This window comes from Pseudogymnoascus destructans (assembly GCF_001641265.1).
Source record: "Pseudogymnoascus destructans isolate 20631-21 unplaced genomic scaffold scaffold_4, whole genome shotgun sequence".
Lineage (NCBI taxonomy): Eukaryota > Fungi > Ascomycota > Leotiomycetes > Thelebolales > Thelebolaceae > Pseudogymnoascus > Pseudogymnoascus destructans.
In genome coordinates, this window is record NW_020167523.1 from 817,237 (window position 1) to 832,512 (window position 15,276).

Here is a 15,276-nt window from a genome sequence, read left to right on the forward strand (position 1 = left end):
CCCGGCCCCGAAGCCAGTGACACCTGTGGATCCCCCCATCCTCATGTTCTAGAGTAAACACTACACTACACTACTTGTAAACACATTGACCACCACAAACTACGACAATTCCATACATACATACACACATACATACACACATACATACATACATACATACACACATACACACATAATCTTTCTCTCAAGTCTCCATGTTATCTCTTAAAGCTATACCACAGTACTGTACATAACACTACAAGCCCTCAGTGTCTCCTACAATACACTACGCCAGTGGCGCCTCCACTAACTCTCTACTGCCGCTCCACTATTACTTGTAGATCACTTCCCGCTGGGTATCCTCACCACCATACACCTCCTGCTGTCCCGGCCGCCACGGTATATACTCCTGCTCCTCCACCACCCTCCGCGCCATCGGTCTCCCCGGCGGCGGTTGCTGGTACTCATCCATCGTCCTCGGAGGCATATGCTCACGCCTGACAACCTCCTGCTCTCCCGGCCTCACGCTGTACTCCCTAATAATCTGCGATTGAACTTCCCCCCTCCGTCCTTCAGGACGCACACTCCCTGCGTATTCACGTTGTCTGGGTTGGGGCCGGATGCTTTGAGCGCGAGGTATGTATTCCCCGTGCATCTCGTGTCTGAATGCTTCGGGGTGGGCACTGGCTACGCGTTGTGAGAGGTATTCGTGTGGTGGTGGCCCCTCGAAATGACTTGGTTGGCGCCGTGGTGCTTCCGCGACCCGGACGTAGTCGTCAACGGGCTGCCTGGCTGGAGGTGGTCTTGTAGAATATTCTCTTTGGCGTATTTCAATAGGCTCTCTCTCCCCAGGCGCGGCGTAGTCTTCAGCTGGTGGCCGTGTAGCGACTGGCCTTGTCGAGTATTCCCTCTGGCGATACTGGGGTTCTGCCAGGTTCTCAGGTAGCGTAATAACACGGCGCTGCGGCACATATTGCGGGGATGCGCGCCTGTAGATGACTCCATCGTCTTCATATGCATGTTGGACCGCACGGCGAATTGCCCTTCTGGGCGGAGGACGATCATAGTAGTAACTGTCATCGATAATCCTTGGCTGTGGTGCGACAGACTGTCCAGGCGGGTTTGGTGCAGTTGTGTAATACTGGCGGCCGTACTCATCGACGATAATGCGAGAGGGTGCAATTCGGGGTGGAGGCGCCATAAGAATAGGGGACAATGACCTGTCGTGATTCGCATCTAACTCGATAACAGATCCAGGCGCGGCCGGTGGCTCTCTGTAGTATGCAGGAGGCTCCTGATAATATGTATCCGCCACCATTCGTGAACTAGCTCTCACGGGCCGCTGTTCGTATTGTGGATAAGGCACCGCATACATTGCAGGAGATGGCGGATCTCTATATATTTCTTGGCTGACAATTCGGCGGCCGGGCGCTTCGTCTCTGGCTATTCGGTGACGCTGGGGTTGATCGATTTCCATTGCTTCGCCAAGTCGCTCGCCGCCTCTCTGGACTGGCCGTGGTCTTGCATCTCTGGTGCGAGGGACGACAGGATGCATCATAATGGTATCCTCTGTCGGCTCATCATAGTCGAGCCCGGCGCCGTGCTGTAGTGTTTGCCTCTGCCTCTTGTGCGGACGTGGCAATGGCGCTGACTGGAATGGCGATGGAGATTTAGGTTCGGGTTTTATGTGGGGAGAGGCTGGGGTAGCAATCGCAGAAGCTGGGTTATTACCTGTGTCATCGCTTTTGCCCTTCCCCTTTCTGCGTTCGGCCCGCTTAGAGGTCTTAGGGATTCCGCCAGTTGCTGAACTGGCTCCTGCTTCGTGCATCGGGGAGAGTATTGGTTCCTCCTGTAACGTAAACGCTTCTTGGGATATCACCGGTGCCCGAGCAGTGGCGAGTGGAGATACACGAGCCGGCTGAGGTGCAACGGGAGAGAGGTTGAAATTTCGCACTGTTTCGGGTTCCTCGAGCGATAATCGCCGTTTCTGGGGAGTGGCGCTTGCCACCTGTGAAGGTACAGCATCAGGTCCGCCCTGAGCAATCCTGTTCCTTTCATCGGCTTCAATTCGCGATGGGGTCGCTCCTTGAGGCGTTGATACATTGCTGTGGGGAGTTAGAGCAAAGTCATGTTTTTCTGCGACTGGTCGGGCAATATCAGCTGCTGGCTTGTTCGAAATAGCTGCTTTCAGGAGCTCATTGCTTTGGTTTACACCAACAGCACCAAGAGTGCTTGTTGGGTGTGGAGTGTTCGGTGGTGCGGAGCTCTGGTTACGAGCAAGCTCGTGCAATCCAGGAACGACATTAGACGGGGTAGCATCCTTTGAAATAAAATTTGGAGACTCTTCTTGATAGCGAACCACTAATGGTCCACTATCAGGAGCATTGAGAGGAGCAACAGCACTTGGATAGACCTCACCAGACTCTCTGTGCCCGCGAGGACTTCTTCCATGCTCTGGAGTATTATGCTGGCTTGAATAAAACGTATTATCATCAAAGGAATCACTTGCTGACGTGCGACCGCCTTGGGACTGCCCGGCCTCACTAGCCATTGAAGGGTGCACAATTGTGAACGCCTTGGAAAGCACATCTGACAGGTCGAAATCAGGGAGAGATTCGGAAGTCTGAGAAGCGGCCTTCATAGAAATGCGCCGTTGATCAACTTGATCCCTCAAGCTTCTTTCGAGTCGCTGCCTGTGCAGCTGGATCTCTGCTTTGATGAGGTCTGCCGACTTTTCAAGCAAAATAGGATTGATCTCTGATTTGTTCGACTTTCCCAGGGCAACTGTTGGCCGCCCAGCCATTAATCGCCTCCCATCTAGCAATTTATCTCCATCACCTCCATTTTCCCTGCCTGTATATGTTTTCGCAGCTGGCGCTGTTGACGAGTATGGAGTCGGTGGTTGGTTTGATGGCGTTACAACTGTATTTGGAGATAACGGCTTCACCAACGACTTCCCAGCCAAGTGTGGCGGGATCTGTATCCGAGGATGTGCCCCCGAGTATACAATATCGCGAAATCGAATGATTTTTTCATATTCCTGTATCTCGTGCAGTTCGTTTCTTGTCAAGCTTGCCGCGCCGACTGATGGAGCCATTGTTATGGCCCCTTGAGCCATTCGATTTTCTCGAAAGATTAAGATTCGTTTATGTAAAGCAAACTAATACAAACATAATGGCCAAATGGCTAAGATAAGGTAAAGCAAGGACAAGCGCACATTGCAAAAGGTGAAGAGTTGAGAAAACAATAAAAAGTTTGGCGTTATCGAGGAGTTTGCGGATCGAGAGGCTACTACCAAAGTTACTAAGTTACGCTTGGCACGCCGCACGCCAAGACGCAAATTGCGGCTAGTAAGCGGAGACCTCCTATTCGCTGATGACAAGCGCCAACCTTGATGTCTGTGGCCAAGTACGTACGTGAGTACCGATATCCCAATGCAGTCACTGGGATACTCGAGGCTCAGACGTATAAATATCATCATAAACTTCGCCTCTCGGAATATTTATTGACAAAAACCGTATCTATTATAGTATTTTGTGTGCAGCAAGAGTTATCACAGTAGTATTTGCTGCCATCGGCACTTTATAGCAATGGCGGAAGAAGACGCAAGGCCGGTGTTCTTTTTTGATATTGACAACTGTGTAAGTCTTTCGTTATTAGATGCCAGTCCTTTGCTAACCATTGTCTCAGCTTTATTCAAAGAGTTAGTATGTATCATACATAAGAAAAGCACGTTGCTAACCGTTCTTCGCAGACAAGAATGTCCATGATCACATGTCTGAATTGATAGACGACTATTTCATGAAACACCTTTCACTGGACCGTGCGGAAGCATACAGGCTTCACCAAGAGTATTACACGACGTACGGTCTAGCAATCGAAGGGTTGGTGCGCAATCACGAGATTGATCCTCTGGAGTACAACGAGAAGGTGGACGATGCCCTGCCACTTGAAAAAATCCTGTCTCCAGAACCACAACTGCGGAAGCTCCTTCAAAGCATCGACACGACGAAGGTGAAACTCTGGCTGTTTACTAATGCCTATGTCAACCACGGCAAAAGGGTTGTGAAGATTCTTGGAGTTGACGATCTGTTCGAGGGGCTGACGTATTGTGACTATGCTGCTCGGCCCTTGATTTGCAAACCGGCGGAAGAAATGTTCCAAAAAGCAATGAGAGAAGCTGGCGTCAGTGACATGCATAAGTGTTATTTTGTTGGTTAGTTTTCTTTCTTTGTTTGGTGAAGACCTAACTGAAGGTTTATAGACGACTCGGCACTGAATTGTCGAGAAGCCCAACGACTGGGCTGGACGACTGTTCATCTTGTTGAACCGAGCGTCACTTCCCCGCCGCAGCAGGTGTGCAAGTATCAGGTTGCGAATTTAGAAGAGCTTCGGGGAATATTCCCCCAATTTTTCAAGGAGGATAATTAGAAGAAGCCCAGATGGCCCCAAGGAATCTGATGATGGCTTTAGATGCATTCATAGGCAGAATCGCTGTTGTAATGCCTGATAGAAATATTTATAGTCAATATTCGGTGCCATGGATGAGCCTTTTGAGTCACTATGATTGTCCAAGACCGTTGAATTATAGCTATGATTCAAACCGGGGTATCCCAAACGCCATTGATAGAGCCTATCCCAAATATGCCGTGTAGATTCCGCATTTTAGGGTCGTCTCACGCTGCGTATCACCTCGTCCAGCTTTGCCAGTAGGACATCCTTCTCTTTCACAGCAGCGTGCCTCTTCTGCTCCTCCTTCTCCAGTTCCTCTTCCAAGGCCTTTATGCGTTCCTGTTGATTCTGCTCACTATGCTCCAGCCCCGGTAGCGCCGATATCAAGAGCTCGATTTGCTGCTCTCTGACAATGAGGTCCTTTGCGAGCTCGCGCTGGCCGTCAAGGAACTGCCCTGTCGGATATGGTTCAACTGTGGCCAGTTAGTCATTATGTACTGCCAAAGCTTGGTTAATTGTAGAAGCAGGAAATGGGGCGACTGACTTCCATCAGAATCCATAGGTCCCTCCCTTGGCATGTCTGTGGGGTTGACAGGCGTGAGTTCGTGGTGCCTGTGAACGTAATATATAGAGGCAACAAATTGATGTGCCAGCTGCCAGGGTTAGCGGGGTTAATCGTGTCAAAAGAAAGGCGCCGTACCTGGTCGACAGCATCTTGTAATTGTGTCAATCGATCAGCCATCTTTGCTCCGGGTGAGCACAAAGCCCTTTGGTAAATCGATTATGAGCTGGTCGGTGGTCGTTCGATCGATGGTGAGGCTGCGATAGAGTGTGGTTCCTGGTACGAAGCTAGCCGTTCTGGGGATTAGAGTAACGTCGATTGCAACTTCGTTGGTAGCCTTGCATGATAGCTGGAGCCTCCTTTTTGGGCCCCTTTGACTACCACATTCAAACCAAATATCGTGCCTTGTAAGGTCTCGCTTCTGAACTCTTGTTGGAGAGTTGTTGTTTTCCTTATTAGCTGCCTTTGTACCCGGCCAGCTTTATGATGCGCTTGCAACCGTTATATCGACAACATCGGTCTTGCTTATTTCGGATCTCAAAATATAGTTACTCAACAGCGGCGGAAAAGCCAAAAGAGCAGCCAAGAGAATATACAGAAAAGGAGATTGTATATCCAGATAGATTGAACGCCAATCACCATGACTTAGAAACTTATTTAGCTTACGCCTCACGTTCGGGGCTTGATGCCAAAAGTACCGTTTTTGTTGGCACCCACTATGAATACACTGTCCAGGAGGTCCTGAAGCGACTTGGGTTCTCTCTCCAGCAGACTGGAGGGGCTTCAGATTATGGGATTGATCTTCTAGGCGACTGGAAACTGCCCGCGGTTTCTTTAAACTTAAGGGTGTTGGTGCAATGCAAGGCCCTGGCAAAAAAATCTGGACCAAATTTTGTGAGAGAGCTTGAGGGTGCCTTCGCAGGAGCCCCATCCGGATGGCAGGGAAATGGAGTTATTGGACTGCTAGTCAGCCAAAAGCCGGCTACAAAGGGCATGAGGGAGGCCTTAGCTAGGAGCCGGTGGCCTATGGGAGTGATCACGTGTACGGGTGAAGGGACGCTCGTCCAGATGTTGTGGAACAACAGGGCCAATGAAGAAGGTCTTACTGGGGTTGGTGTTGGAATCCGATATAAGGGCGGCAATTTGAACGAAGAAGAAATTCATCTCACTTTCAAGGGTGAAAATATGGAAACGGAACGGTGAATGGCTCTTGTCAACTTACAACTGTACTTGACGCGTGAAAGAGATGGTCACCTCGTCACAGCTTGATTGCATACCAGAACTATTCGACTCTCAGCAAATACCCAGCGTTCCATGCTTCGTTGATAGCCAGGCTCTTAGCAGATGATACCAGTCAAAATCCTTCCGTCGCCAACCGAGCTTTCACGTATGCTCTATCCTTCACCATCTCTTGCTTCATATGCTTGTTGATCCAATCCTCTATGGACTGCTTCTTCTCCATAAGAGTCTCGACTTTCTTTGCTGCCAACCTATCATTTTCCGCCTTCCGTCTGTGGCACAACCGGCATTTTCTCTCAATGGCTGGGACGTCAGATTCGCCTTCTTCGCCTTCTTCATCTTCTATCCTACACTTCCACCAACCCCCAAACCGTCCAACTTCCTTCCACTCAGGTGATGGGTCATGATACTCCTTGTTCCAAGGCACCTTGGTTTCCGGATTTTCTTCCTTGCCCTCCAACATTTGACTGGCTCGGACATATCCATTAATTAGGTCGGTGAAGACAGTCCATGGCTTCTCATATCTTTCCTTTGGAAACCAATCGGGTAGCATGGAGAGGCAGGTATCACGATCATCCAAGGTTGTTGGGGAGCCCGGTTTGATATGTCGCTTCTGGCACTTGGTGCAGAACTCGAGATTATCATTCGGGACAACGCTCTCTGCAGCAGCACCATTCGAGACAACACTCTCTGTAACCACGCCATTTGAATGGACACTCGAAGGGCCTATCTTTTTGATTAGTCCAAATCCTACCACGCTAAGAGTTTGTGTTCTATTCCATGTTGGATCGTTTTAACATACCGGATACGTTCCCATCTAATGTGTGCGACTCGTCATCTGACCCTGTGGGGTCTTCTGGTGCGACTACGGCAATATTCTCACCCACCACAATCTTTTTCAAGAGTTTTTGGACTTTCGGGTCGAGGCCATACGTTGTCAGATCATAAGATTCGTTTGAGAGAGGAGGGAAAGCTGTGCGCTTCTCGTCAAGGGCGGCGGATCGGGGCAATGCAAAATCACCGAATCCTCGGTGAACGACCACATTACGATCTGGCTCTGAATAAATAAACTTTCGGGGCGACCTCTCTTTCTCGCCAGGTAATAGTGGCCAGGTGCCATGTTTCTGCTTCAGCACGGAGGCTTTCTTGGACCTGGTCGTGTCCTTCTCCAAGTCTTGCTTTGCTATCTCTTTCTCTAGCCAGTTCAGCGTCGCGTCATCTGTGCCGTCTGTATCGATCGTTGCCCACTCATCACTTTTGTGAGATGGACGAGGGATATCTATAGCTTTTGGTGTACTGCTCTCAGTCGATGCTGGCGGTTCTGGTAGTTTTGTTTCACTAGTAATATCCAGTGGCGCAGGCCCAGTATCACCACTGGTATCGGCGGCGCCGGTGGGAGGTGTGTCTTCTATGACAATCGCTTCTGTCTGAGAGCACGGAAGGTTGGACTGCATATTGATGGCCGTTTCGGGCTTCACATCATCTTGATCTTGTATGCTCTCGTCGTCAGTAGGAGCTTCGGAAATCTTCCCGGTTTTCAATCGCTGCTCGAGGAGACCTTCTGTCAGGAGGCTGGCAGAAGGGAATGGTGCTTGAGACATCCTGGAACATTTTAGATTCTATGGTTGATGTATGTTGACGCGAGTATGGGCTAATTCCTGGCTTGACTCTGATCACGATCCTTCCTTCCGCGGTGTTGGGTATTTGCTGGCCAGGAAGGAGTGGAGGGCAACTAGGTCTACATTGCCAGGCGGATATTGAACAAGCTTGGGTTCGAGGATGGTGTAAGAGTAGTTGTAGTATATTAACATGGAGATGTAATAGTATAGTGGCCGCTTATTGCAGTACAAAGAGGTGAATACATTTTTTGATGAATTCTAGAAGGTAAGCAATGCCATTGTACCGCACTTCTTTACAGCAACCATTTGAATTTGTTGTACACGATTATAACTGTACCTAATTACAACAATGGCCGTCTATCGCCACGGTGATCACCATTGTCCCATTGCCGCGATATTGATAATCCAGGAGTATCGTACAAACTATCCAGAACGCCACATCCCATATTATACAAGAACCCAGTAAACATACAATGAAGCCTTAATCCAACAGCGGCCCTACACTTACATTCTCTCTCCTCTTCAACTCCTCCTCCTGTTCCAACTTTAAAGCCTGTCTCCCAAGTTTTCTCCTCGTAGTTTCCACCTTCGCAAAGCGGCCCCTGGCACCATGTTTAACTTTCGTAATCATGTCCCCCGCCTTCCCTTTATTTATCATATCCGGAGTCAAAGGGTCACTTTGAAGGCGGAACCGATTCAAGAACATCAACTGTCCTTCAGTTGCTGGCTTCTCTCTCCACCTTTGTGTCGTAACAATAAAGGGCTTCGGGTATCTGAGAGATGCGAAGGTGTCCGCAGCATGGACTGCATCCTCGAACCCTGTATGCCGTGCTATCTCACGTGGAGGCTTGTATGGCTGCTTCTTGAGGGGACCAGTGTATGGAACGATCTCGGAGACGACAAAGGTGGGATCAGCATCCTTTTCTTCGGTATTGAGTTCGATTTTTAAGTATTTGCCACTCGGGGTGGTGAGGATATACTTGCGGTCAGAAACCTCTACCCAGGAATGCCGGCTAATGGCGCGGATATGCCGCTCAGCCGAGGAATCCTCGATGAGGTCAAAAACCGAATCATAATCTGTAAATATGACCTTGATGGGGTGCGTGGTGTCCGGCGTGATGGTCTGAAACGCGGCGTCTATGGGCGCCTGGCTCATTCTCGCCTCCTTGATCTCCTTCATATCGTCTACTGTGGCTTCGGTGACAAGTTCTGATGGGTCCATCCCAAATAGTGTCGGTGTCGATATAATACCAGTCTCAAGACTGGCCACCATATCAATAATATGGCAGTTCTCCTTTCCTGGAAAGAGCCTCATCCCTCGACCAATCATCTGGACGAGAAGATTTCGAGACTTTGTTGGACGCGCAAGAAGGACACAATCGATGTTAGGCACGTCTGTTCCTTCTGTGAAGACACCGCAGTTGATCAGCACTGGAAACTCGCCAGCGCGAAATGCATCGAGCGTTTCGCTTCTCGCAATTTTCGGGGTATCTCCCGTGACGAATCGAGCGTCGACCCCTCGGTCTCGAAATGCTTTTGTCAGACCCGCGATGTGGGCTAGGTCCACACAGAAGACCAGCGTTGACTTCCTCTCCTGTGCTTTCGCTAGCCATGTACGGACTGTGATTTCGTTGATCTGACCCGTGTTGACGGCGCGAGAGAGCTCTCTAGTTTGGAAATCCCCTGTTGTCCCCTTCTTCACTTTGGAGATGTCTGCTGTTGACTCAACTGTAGTAAAAATGACGTCCGACAGCCATTTTTCGCCAATCATGTCGATATAATCCTTATGATATACAATTTGATCTATGGCAGCGCCTAGCCGTAACCCATCGAATCGAGAAAGAGTTGCAGAGACACCCACCAAAGCTGGGCCGTCTACCTTCGCCTTCGAGAGTCCAAAGTAAGCGAGGGTCTTCAAATATCCTGGGGCTACGATATGATGGGCCTCATCCACCAATATCAGCTTGAAGCGGTTTGGGTTGAATTTCTGAATGCGGCTCTTGGATATAATACTTTGCACGCTTGCGATGGTGATGTCTGCCACGCCACTCGCATGGATGCTGCCCATTTCAACGTCGACGCTCTTTGTCGGGTATGCATTAATACAGTGCTTCGCTGCTTGTTCGACGAGTTCCTGGCGATGAGCCAGGATGAGAGTCTGGTCCGCACCGCATGGCAGAGGCTTAACGCGATCGATAAGTTGGGTAAAGATGACCTTGGATCAAAAGTCAGTAAGTAGCCTCCCAACAACTCGCTCAGATCATCCTTACCGTCTTTCCACTGCCAGTAGCCAGTGAGATTCCCAGCCTCTTATGGCCTCTGTCAAGGTACGAGAGGACAGATTGTATGCATTCCTCCTGATACTGGCGCAAACGGATCCCTGATGGGGGGTTAATCACTGGCTCGAGTGCATCTGCGGACGATGACGCTGCCGTAGCAAGGCATCGTTTGAGAAATGAAATGCGATATTGAAACTTCGACAGTGTCCCTGTAGCGAGACCCCTCGAAGCTCGCAGCATGGCATTACTTTTGGCTGCTCCTTTTCTTCGTCGTGTAGTCAAGCAGCCATGTTTATTTCCAGCACGATAAAGGATCCAAGTCTTTATCTCAGAAAAGGGTCCGTGCACCTTCGACGAAGGTGCACGGGGTTTCTCAACTTCAATACAGTCCGTTACCCATGTGGTGCTGACATTACTTCGACGCCTTCGGATATATTAAATATATTTAATAGATAGCACATGCATGTTGGCATTTGTGAAATGGGTTTATTCCTCCAGCTATCTACTCTCGTTGGCCACACTTTGAGACTCCAGGTCATCTGTTACAGTAACTACTTTTTTATACTCACGGTGGTGTATCAGGCATTTTCATAGCAATTTATATCATTTTCTTCTTCAGAACGAATTCTGGATATTTACATGTACATGCTCTGCTCGGCGGCACCAGCTCTAGAATTCCTAGCTGTTGCACTATCTATGAAATAACCAAACGACAGAGGCAACGACAAGCAACAGCGATATCCATAGGTCTAAAAGGCTCCATCGCCAAAGGTAGAGAGTAGCAAGAGTGAATAAAGCAAGCAAACGTAGAAATCAGCGAGCGACAATACAAAGTGGCTAATGACCCAAACCCGACAACAAGGGCACATCATATCAAGCTAAACCTAGTAGAAACGGCGCCTGAGCTCACCCTCTCCCCCGTCAATGCAGTGAATGCCTCAGCGACCCTTAGCCACTTGTTAGCATCGTACTCCTGGACCATATTCCTGAGAAAGCGGTCCTTGTTCGGCGTCCACTCAATGGACTGCAGGCCATAACTCATGGCGTCCAGCTCCTCCGGCGCGTGCTTCCTCCGGTCTTTGATTGCAATAAACACTCTTCCATTAGCCCGATAGATAATCGGCGCACAGCGGTTGTATCTATTGTGAATGGAGTTCGGTGTGAAGGTTCCTGGCTTACCAGTCGCCTCTTGCCTGCTGTTTAACCGCTGTGCAATGTCGACGAATGACATGTTGTAGTTATCATACCAATTGACAATCGCGATATTTTCGGGATCGTTTGCCCCCTTTGATCTCCTTCCCAGGGGTTTCCCCACTTTCTGCTGATAACTTCCAGCTCGGTGCGCCGCGCGATCGAAATGTCCCTTGAATTGCCTGCTGGACATCGGTTCGCCATGAGATCCTCGCATCCCTGAATGTGATGTGCGGTCATCACCAGCCACATCTTCCGTGCTTTGAGCGGTCGTTGAACCTTCAACAGTCGTTGAGTCTTGAACAATTGATGACTCTTGACTAGCCGCTGAGCCTTGAACAGTCGATAACTCTTGACCGGACGGCAAGTCTTGATCAGACGGTGAGCAGACTGTGCCATCGGAGTCCTCGCTCGTATCGCTACCATCCGGCGCATCAGCTTCATGATCCGCCAGTACCGGAGACTGCCTTTGTGCATTCTCAGAAGAAAGAGCATCTCCTTGTTTGTTGATCTGATCTCTGGTCCAACCTTCAGCTTCAGGTTGGGGCTGAAAAACACTTCCGGGGTGGCCCATGTTCGGAGCCATATTCGCGGAATTGTTGGATTGCATATCAAGATGCTGCGCAAAGCCATTCTGGTTATCATACCGGGGCTCTATAATATTCAATAGGCTTCTGCGAAACCCGCTTCTCATATCGCGCGCCTGAGCCGTATTGGTTGTTCCGGAATAGCCGTTGCCAAATGCGTGCATGGGAGTAGGGACTTGAGGATTGTAAGAGGCCATATCTCCACTGCCAGTACTGAAGTTATTGAAACCAAATCCCATGCTTGGTTCAGAGAGTCTTGGCGGCAAAACGCCCCTGCCAGTGCGAGATCGCATCCCCATTTCAGATGGCGAAGGAAGCGAACGAAGACCACGGTTCATACCGTTTTGTCTTGGTTGAAAGATTTGGTTTTGAGAATATGCGGTGGGATAAGAATGCTGGAGGGGGTTGTTGTCAACCATTGGAGCCGGCGTTGGCGTATAGCTTTGAAGTGGCTCCTCAGCAATTTGTTGGCGCATGTAGGGATTGAACCCAAGTCCACCACCTTGGCCAAAAGAAACGTGGCGAGCCTCGGAAGCTTGCCCTTCATATGCATTTTCTGGGAGAGAAATTCCGTTCATTGCACCTGACAGGCCGGTCTGATTGCCATATTGATTCCCAAGAGATGCGTGATTCATGGCTCCTTGGTAGCTCATGTGAAGTTGATCTAAAACGCCATTAGCATCACATCAGAGGTAGATATATAAGAGTGGAATTAGCTTCTTACCATCAAAGATATTACTCAGGTTGTTGTCGTCGGCGACAAAATGACTCCCGTTGTTGATCGACATCGTGGCTGAATCACCTGTCAGTCTTTGGCTCGGAGTCTGCCACAAAGCAATGTAAACAGAGACGGCTGTGAAAATCGAAGCTGCTGAATGAACGAATCGGGGCATCAGAGCTAAGCTCTGAATGACGACAAAGCTCATGCGGATCATGGGTGCTTTTATCCAACGCCGAAAGATGCGCAAGAAGAGACATAAAGTGGCAGAAAATCAACATGCCAAAGGAAATTGAATATGAGGTGAGTTTGTACAAAGAGAAGAGTCAAAACTCGAGGTTTGAAGCCCAATAACAAGTTGATTTCACTTCTGGATCAGCACCCTGAATATGAGACTCGACTGGCACGATACTCGGGAAATGGCGAAAGCTGATGGCACTGGTGTTTTGACATTCTGCTTGAAACTCTTGTGCCACCTGGAGGGTTTTTATAAAGCGATGGGCAGGAAATTTTGCAACGTAAATGATATCGAAGGAAATCGAACATAGTCAATACTATAAGTGAAGCCTGTACTTACTCGTATGGTAGCTTGCAGTGAACGCGGTGGTTCGAGGGTTCCTTGCAGTTGAGTGCAGTTGTACTTCTTGCTGTCGAGTAGTTCTGTGTTGAGTGTCGAAGTATTGTTGCTGTTGTGTTCTGTTATTGTTGTTGTTGTTGTTGTTGTTGTGTAGGAAGGAAGAAGGAATTCGGAACGGTGACAGGAATTTATGCAAGAATAAGAAAGCCTCTCGGTCTCTCAGTCTGCCGGGCAGGTCCAACAGAAATCAGCATCGTGATATAGACGTTTTTTCATTTGAGCCGATAATACCCTGCGGGAGAAATGGCAAAGTATGTATTGAATAGAATGATGGTTATGCATTGGACATGAGAAAGCTGGAACTTACCAAGAGAATAATCCCTTCGTAATAGCACCGTCCTATCGGGCTCGTATGTAGGATCACTCCTTGTTATGCTGGTAGCAATAGTCGACGATGAGGAGAAAAATACTTCAGAACGAAAAAAAGGCCAAAAATCGCCTACTCTGAATAGCTGTGGAGGAAAGTTCCAGCACAGAAAGGGTTAAATATCATATGTATTTCAATGTATAGAGATCAATGGTTTTGGTGTACTGTGATATCTCAAGAAAAGACAAAACGACGCCAATTTTCCCCAAGCCGCCTAACGCCATCTTCTAAGCTCCAGCCCTTGATACTGCATATCTTCCGGGCCATCTCCTCAAGCCTCCTGTCCATTTCATCGCCAGCAGTATGGAGGTCACTTTCAAGAAGTATTCGGTCATCTGGGACTTGCTTAATGACCTCAATTGCCTTTTCTGAGCCCGCCGATGCCATATTTATGGCCGAGGAGAATGAAAAGTAAACCGCAGTAGGCACAGAAGGATGAAAGTATTGCTTCAGAGGCTGTGGGCTACCAGAATATGAATGCAAGCATATTCGTGGGGGAAATGGCTTCGAGGTTTGAGCGTCCGGTTGGATCTCGTCCTCCTCTTCGCTTGGTAAGAACTCAAGACCCTTTGTGAGCTTTTTCTTTCGTTTGCTGACGACCTTGTTTTCATGACCTTTCCATGTTTCTTCAAGAGTGTTATAAAGAAAACCATGTCCCCCAACTCCGTGAACAGACACTGCCCTCTGAAGCTCGCCTGCTAATCTGAGCTGCGCCAGTAAGATCTGCTTCTGATGCACCATGTTTACTCGATATTGAGTAAGGCGACGGCCTTCTCTTCCCCCAGGAGTGATTTCCATATCTCTGGACTTCTCGAGCTCAGATTCCCACTCTTCTGGGATCCTAAATGACTTGTCTAAACCTATCTCTCCCACAAGTGCTAGGGGATACGCTTCCAAGTATGCTCTCATCTCTCCGAGGAACTTGGACAGCGAAAATGGTTCGGGAAGAGACGCAATATAATTCAAATCTTCAGGGGCTGGTAATAAAGCGGATTGATAGTGTTGGACCTTTCTTTGGATCAGATCCGTGGGCACGGAAGCATTGCTAACGTCATCATACATTTGATGGGAGAACCACGGGTGCCAACCAAAGCACGGAATAACACGCCCGATAATCTTTCCATGCTGCTTGAAACTTTCCAGGTCGACACAATATATGTCAGAAATTTTGGCCACGAGCTCTTGGTCTTGTGCTCTTGTGGCCATTACTGTCAGAACATTTGCTTTCATATGAGGAATAGTGTCGATGGAGCTCATCGTATCGGTAGGGTGGCAGTGAGCGTCAAAGACTCCCAGGTGCCAGGGGAATACATTAGGGTCCGAGCCCGAGCCCCTTTCAGCATCGCTCTGCACCATGGTGTGAGGGAAGGTGATGTCCTTCTTGGGCAACTTATGGCGTCCTAGGTAGATAACAACAGCTAATAATCGCGGCAAGGACGAAAGGAGCCTGCTCCTGGTTTCGCCAACCTCGCTGAAATGGGGAATAGACAATTCAAAGTCCAATGAGTATTATGGGAATGAAATTAAAAATTCAATGTTCAATCTGAGGTTGTTTCAATAAAAATGCGATTCTCACGTTGAGACTGATGTAAGTGGGTCCTTGCACATCTCACTTGGATGCCAAAGCCCGCGCGCCTAAGCGGAGC

The 15,276-nt window shown here is 48.9% G+C and overlaps 8 protein-coding genes across 8 annotated transcripts; 1 reads left to right on the top strand and 7 right to left on the bottom strand.

Moving 5' to 3' along the window:
- Positions 1-310: 310 nt before the first annotated feature.
- VC83_01991 (uncharacterized protein) lies at positions 311-3,097 on the bottom strand (the record flags this gene model as incomplete). Its single annotated transcript, XM_024465661.1, has 1 exon — positions 311-3,097. One exon carries the CDS (start codon positions 3,095-3,097, stop codon positions 311-313), a length of 2,787 nt encoding a protein of 928 aa, XP_024326695.1.
- A 306-nt stretch (positions 3,098-3,403) lies between these two features.
- Positions 3,404-5,220, top strand: VC83_01992 (uncharacterized protein). The gene is made up of 4 exons (XM_024465662.1): positions 3,404-3,620; positions 3,670-3,682; positions 3,734-4,195; positions 4,244-5,220. The coding sequence occupies exons 1-4, from the start codon at positions 3,570-3,572 to the stop codon at positions 4,408-4,410; spliced, it is 693 nt and encodes a 230-aa protein (XP_024326696.1). The 5' UTR covers positions 3,404-3,569; the 3' UTR covers positions 4,411-5,220.
- Positions 4,645-5,173, bottom strand: SRB7 (RNA polymerase II mediator complex subunit; the record flags this gene model as incomplete). Its single annotated transcript, XM_024465663.1, has 3 exons — positions 4,645-4,904; positions 4,976-5,084; positions 5,132-5,173. The coding sequence occupies 3 exons, from the start codon at positions 5,171-5,173 to the stop codon at positions 4,645-4,647; spliced, it is 411 nt and encodes a 136-aa protein (XP_024326697.1).
- Positions 5,221-6,347: 1,127 nt separating the features above from the next.
- On the bottom strand, positions 6,348-6,785 carry VC83_01994 (uncharacterized protein; the record flags this gene model as incomplete). Its single annotated transcript, XM_024465664.1, has 1 exon — positions 6,348-6,785. One exon carries the CDS (start codon positions 6,783-6,785, stop codon positions 6,348-6,350), a length of 438 nt encoding a protein of 145 aa, XP_024326690.1.
- Positions 6,786-7,005: 220 nt separating this feature from the next.
- On the bottom strand, positions 7,006-7,833 carry VC83_01995 (uncharacterized protein; the record flags this gene model as incomplete). The annotated part of the gene is made up of 1 exon (XM_024465665.1): positions 7,006-7,833. The coding sequence occupies one exon, from the start codon at positions 7,831-7,833 to the stop codon at positions 7,006-7,008; it is 828 nt and encodes a 275-aa protein (XP_024326691.1).
- A 499-nt stretch (positions 7,834-8,332) lies between these two features.
- VC83_01996 (uncharacterized protein) lies at positions 8,333-10,370 on the bottom strand (the record flags this gene model as incomplete). The annotated part of the gene is made up of 2 exons (XM_024465666.1): positions 8,333-10,066; positions 10,122-10,370. The coding sequence occupies 2 exons, from the start codon at positions 10,368-10,370 to the stop codon at positions 8,333-8,335; spliced, it is 1,983 nt and encodes a 660-aa protein (XP_024326692.1).
- A 410-nt stretch (positions 10,371-10,780) lies between these two features.
- On the bottom strand, positions 10,781-13,312 carry VC83_01997 (uncharacterized protein). Its single transcript, XM_024465667.1, has 3 exons — positions 13,204-13,312; positions 12,633-12,701; positions 10,781-12,572 (listed from the first exon to the last, which is right to left on the bottom strand). Exons 2-3 carry the CDS (start codon positions 12,694-12,696, stop codon positions 10,999-11,001), a joined length of 1,638 nt encoding a protein of 545 aa, XP_024326693.1. The 5' UTR covers positions 12,697-12,701; positions 13,204-13,312; the 3' UTR covers positions 10,781-10,998.
- Positions 13,313-13,417: 105 nt separating this feature from the next.
- VC83_01998 (uncharacterized protein) lies at positions 13,418-15,207 on the bottom strand. The gene is made up of 2 exons (XM_024465668.1): positions 13,571-15,207; positions 13,418-13,427 (listed from the first exon to the last, which is right to left on the bottom strand). Exon 1 carries the CDS (start codon positions 14,984-14,986, stop codon positions 13,805-13,807), a length of 1,182 nt encoding a protein of 393 aa, XP_024326689.1. The 5' UTR covers positions 14,987-15,207; the 3' UTR covers positions 13,418-13,427; positions 13,571-13,804.
- Positions 15,208-15,276: the final 69 nt, after the last annotated feature.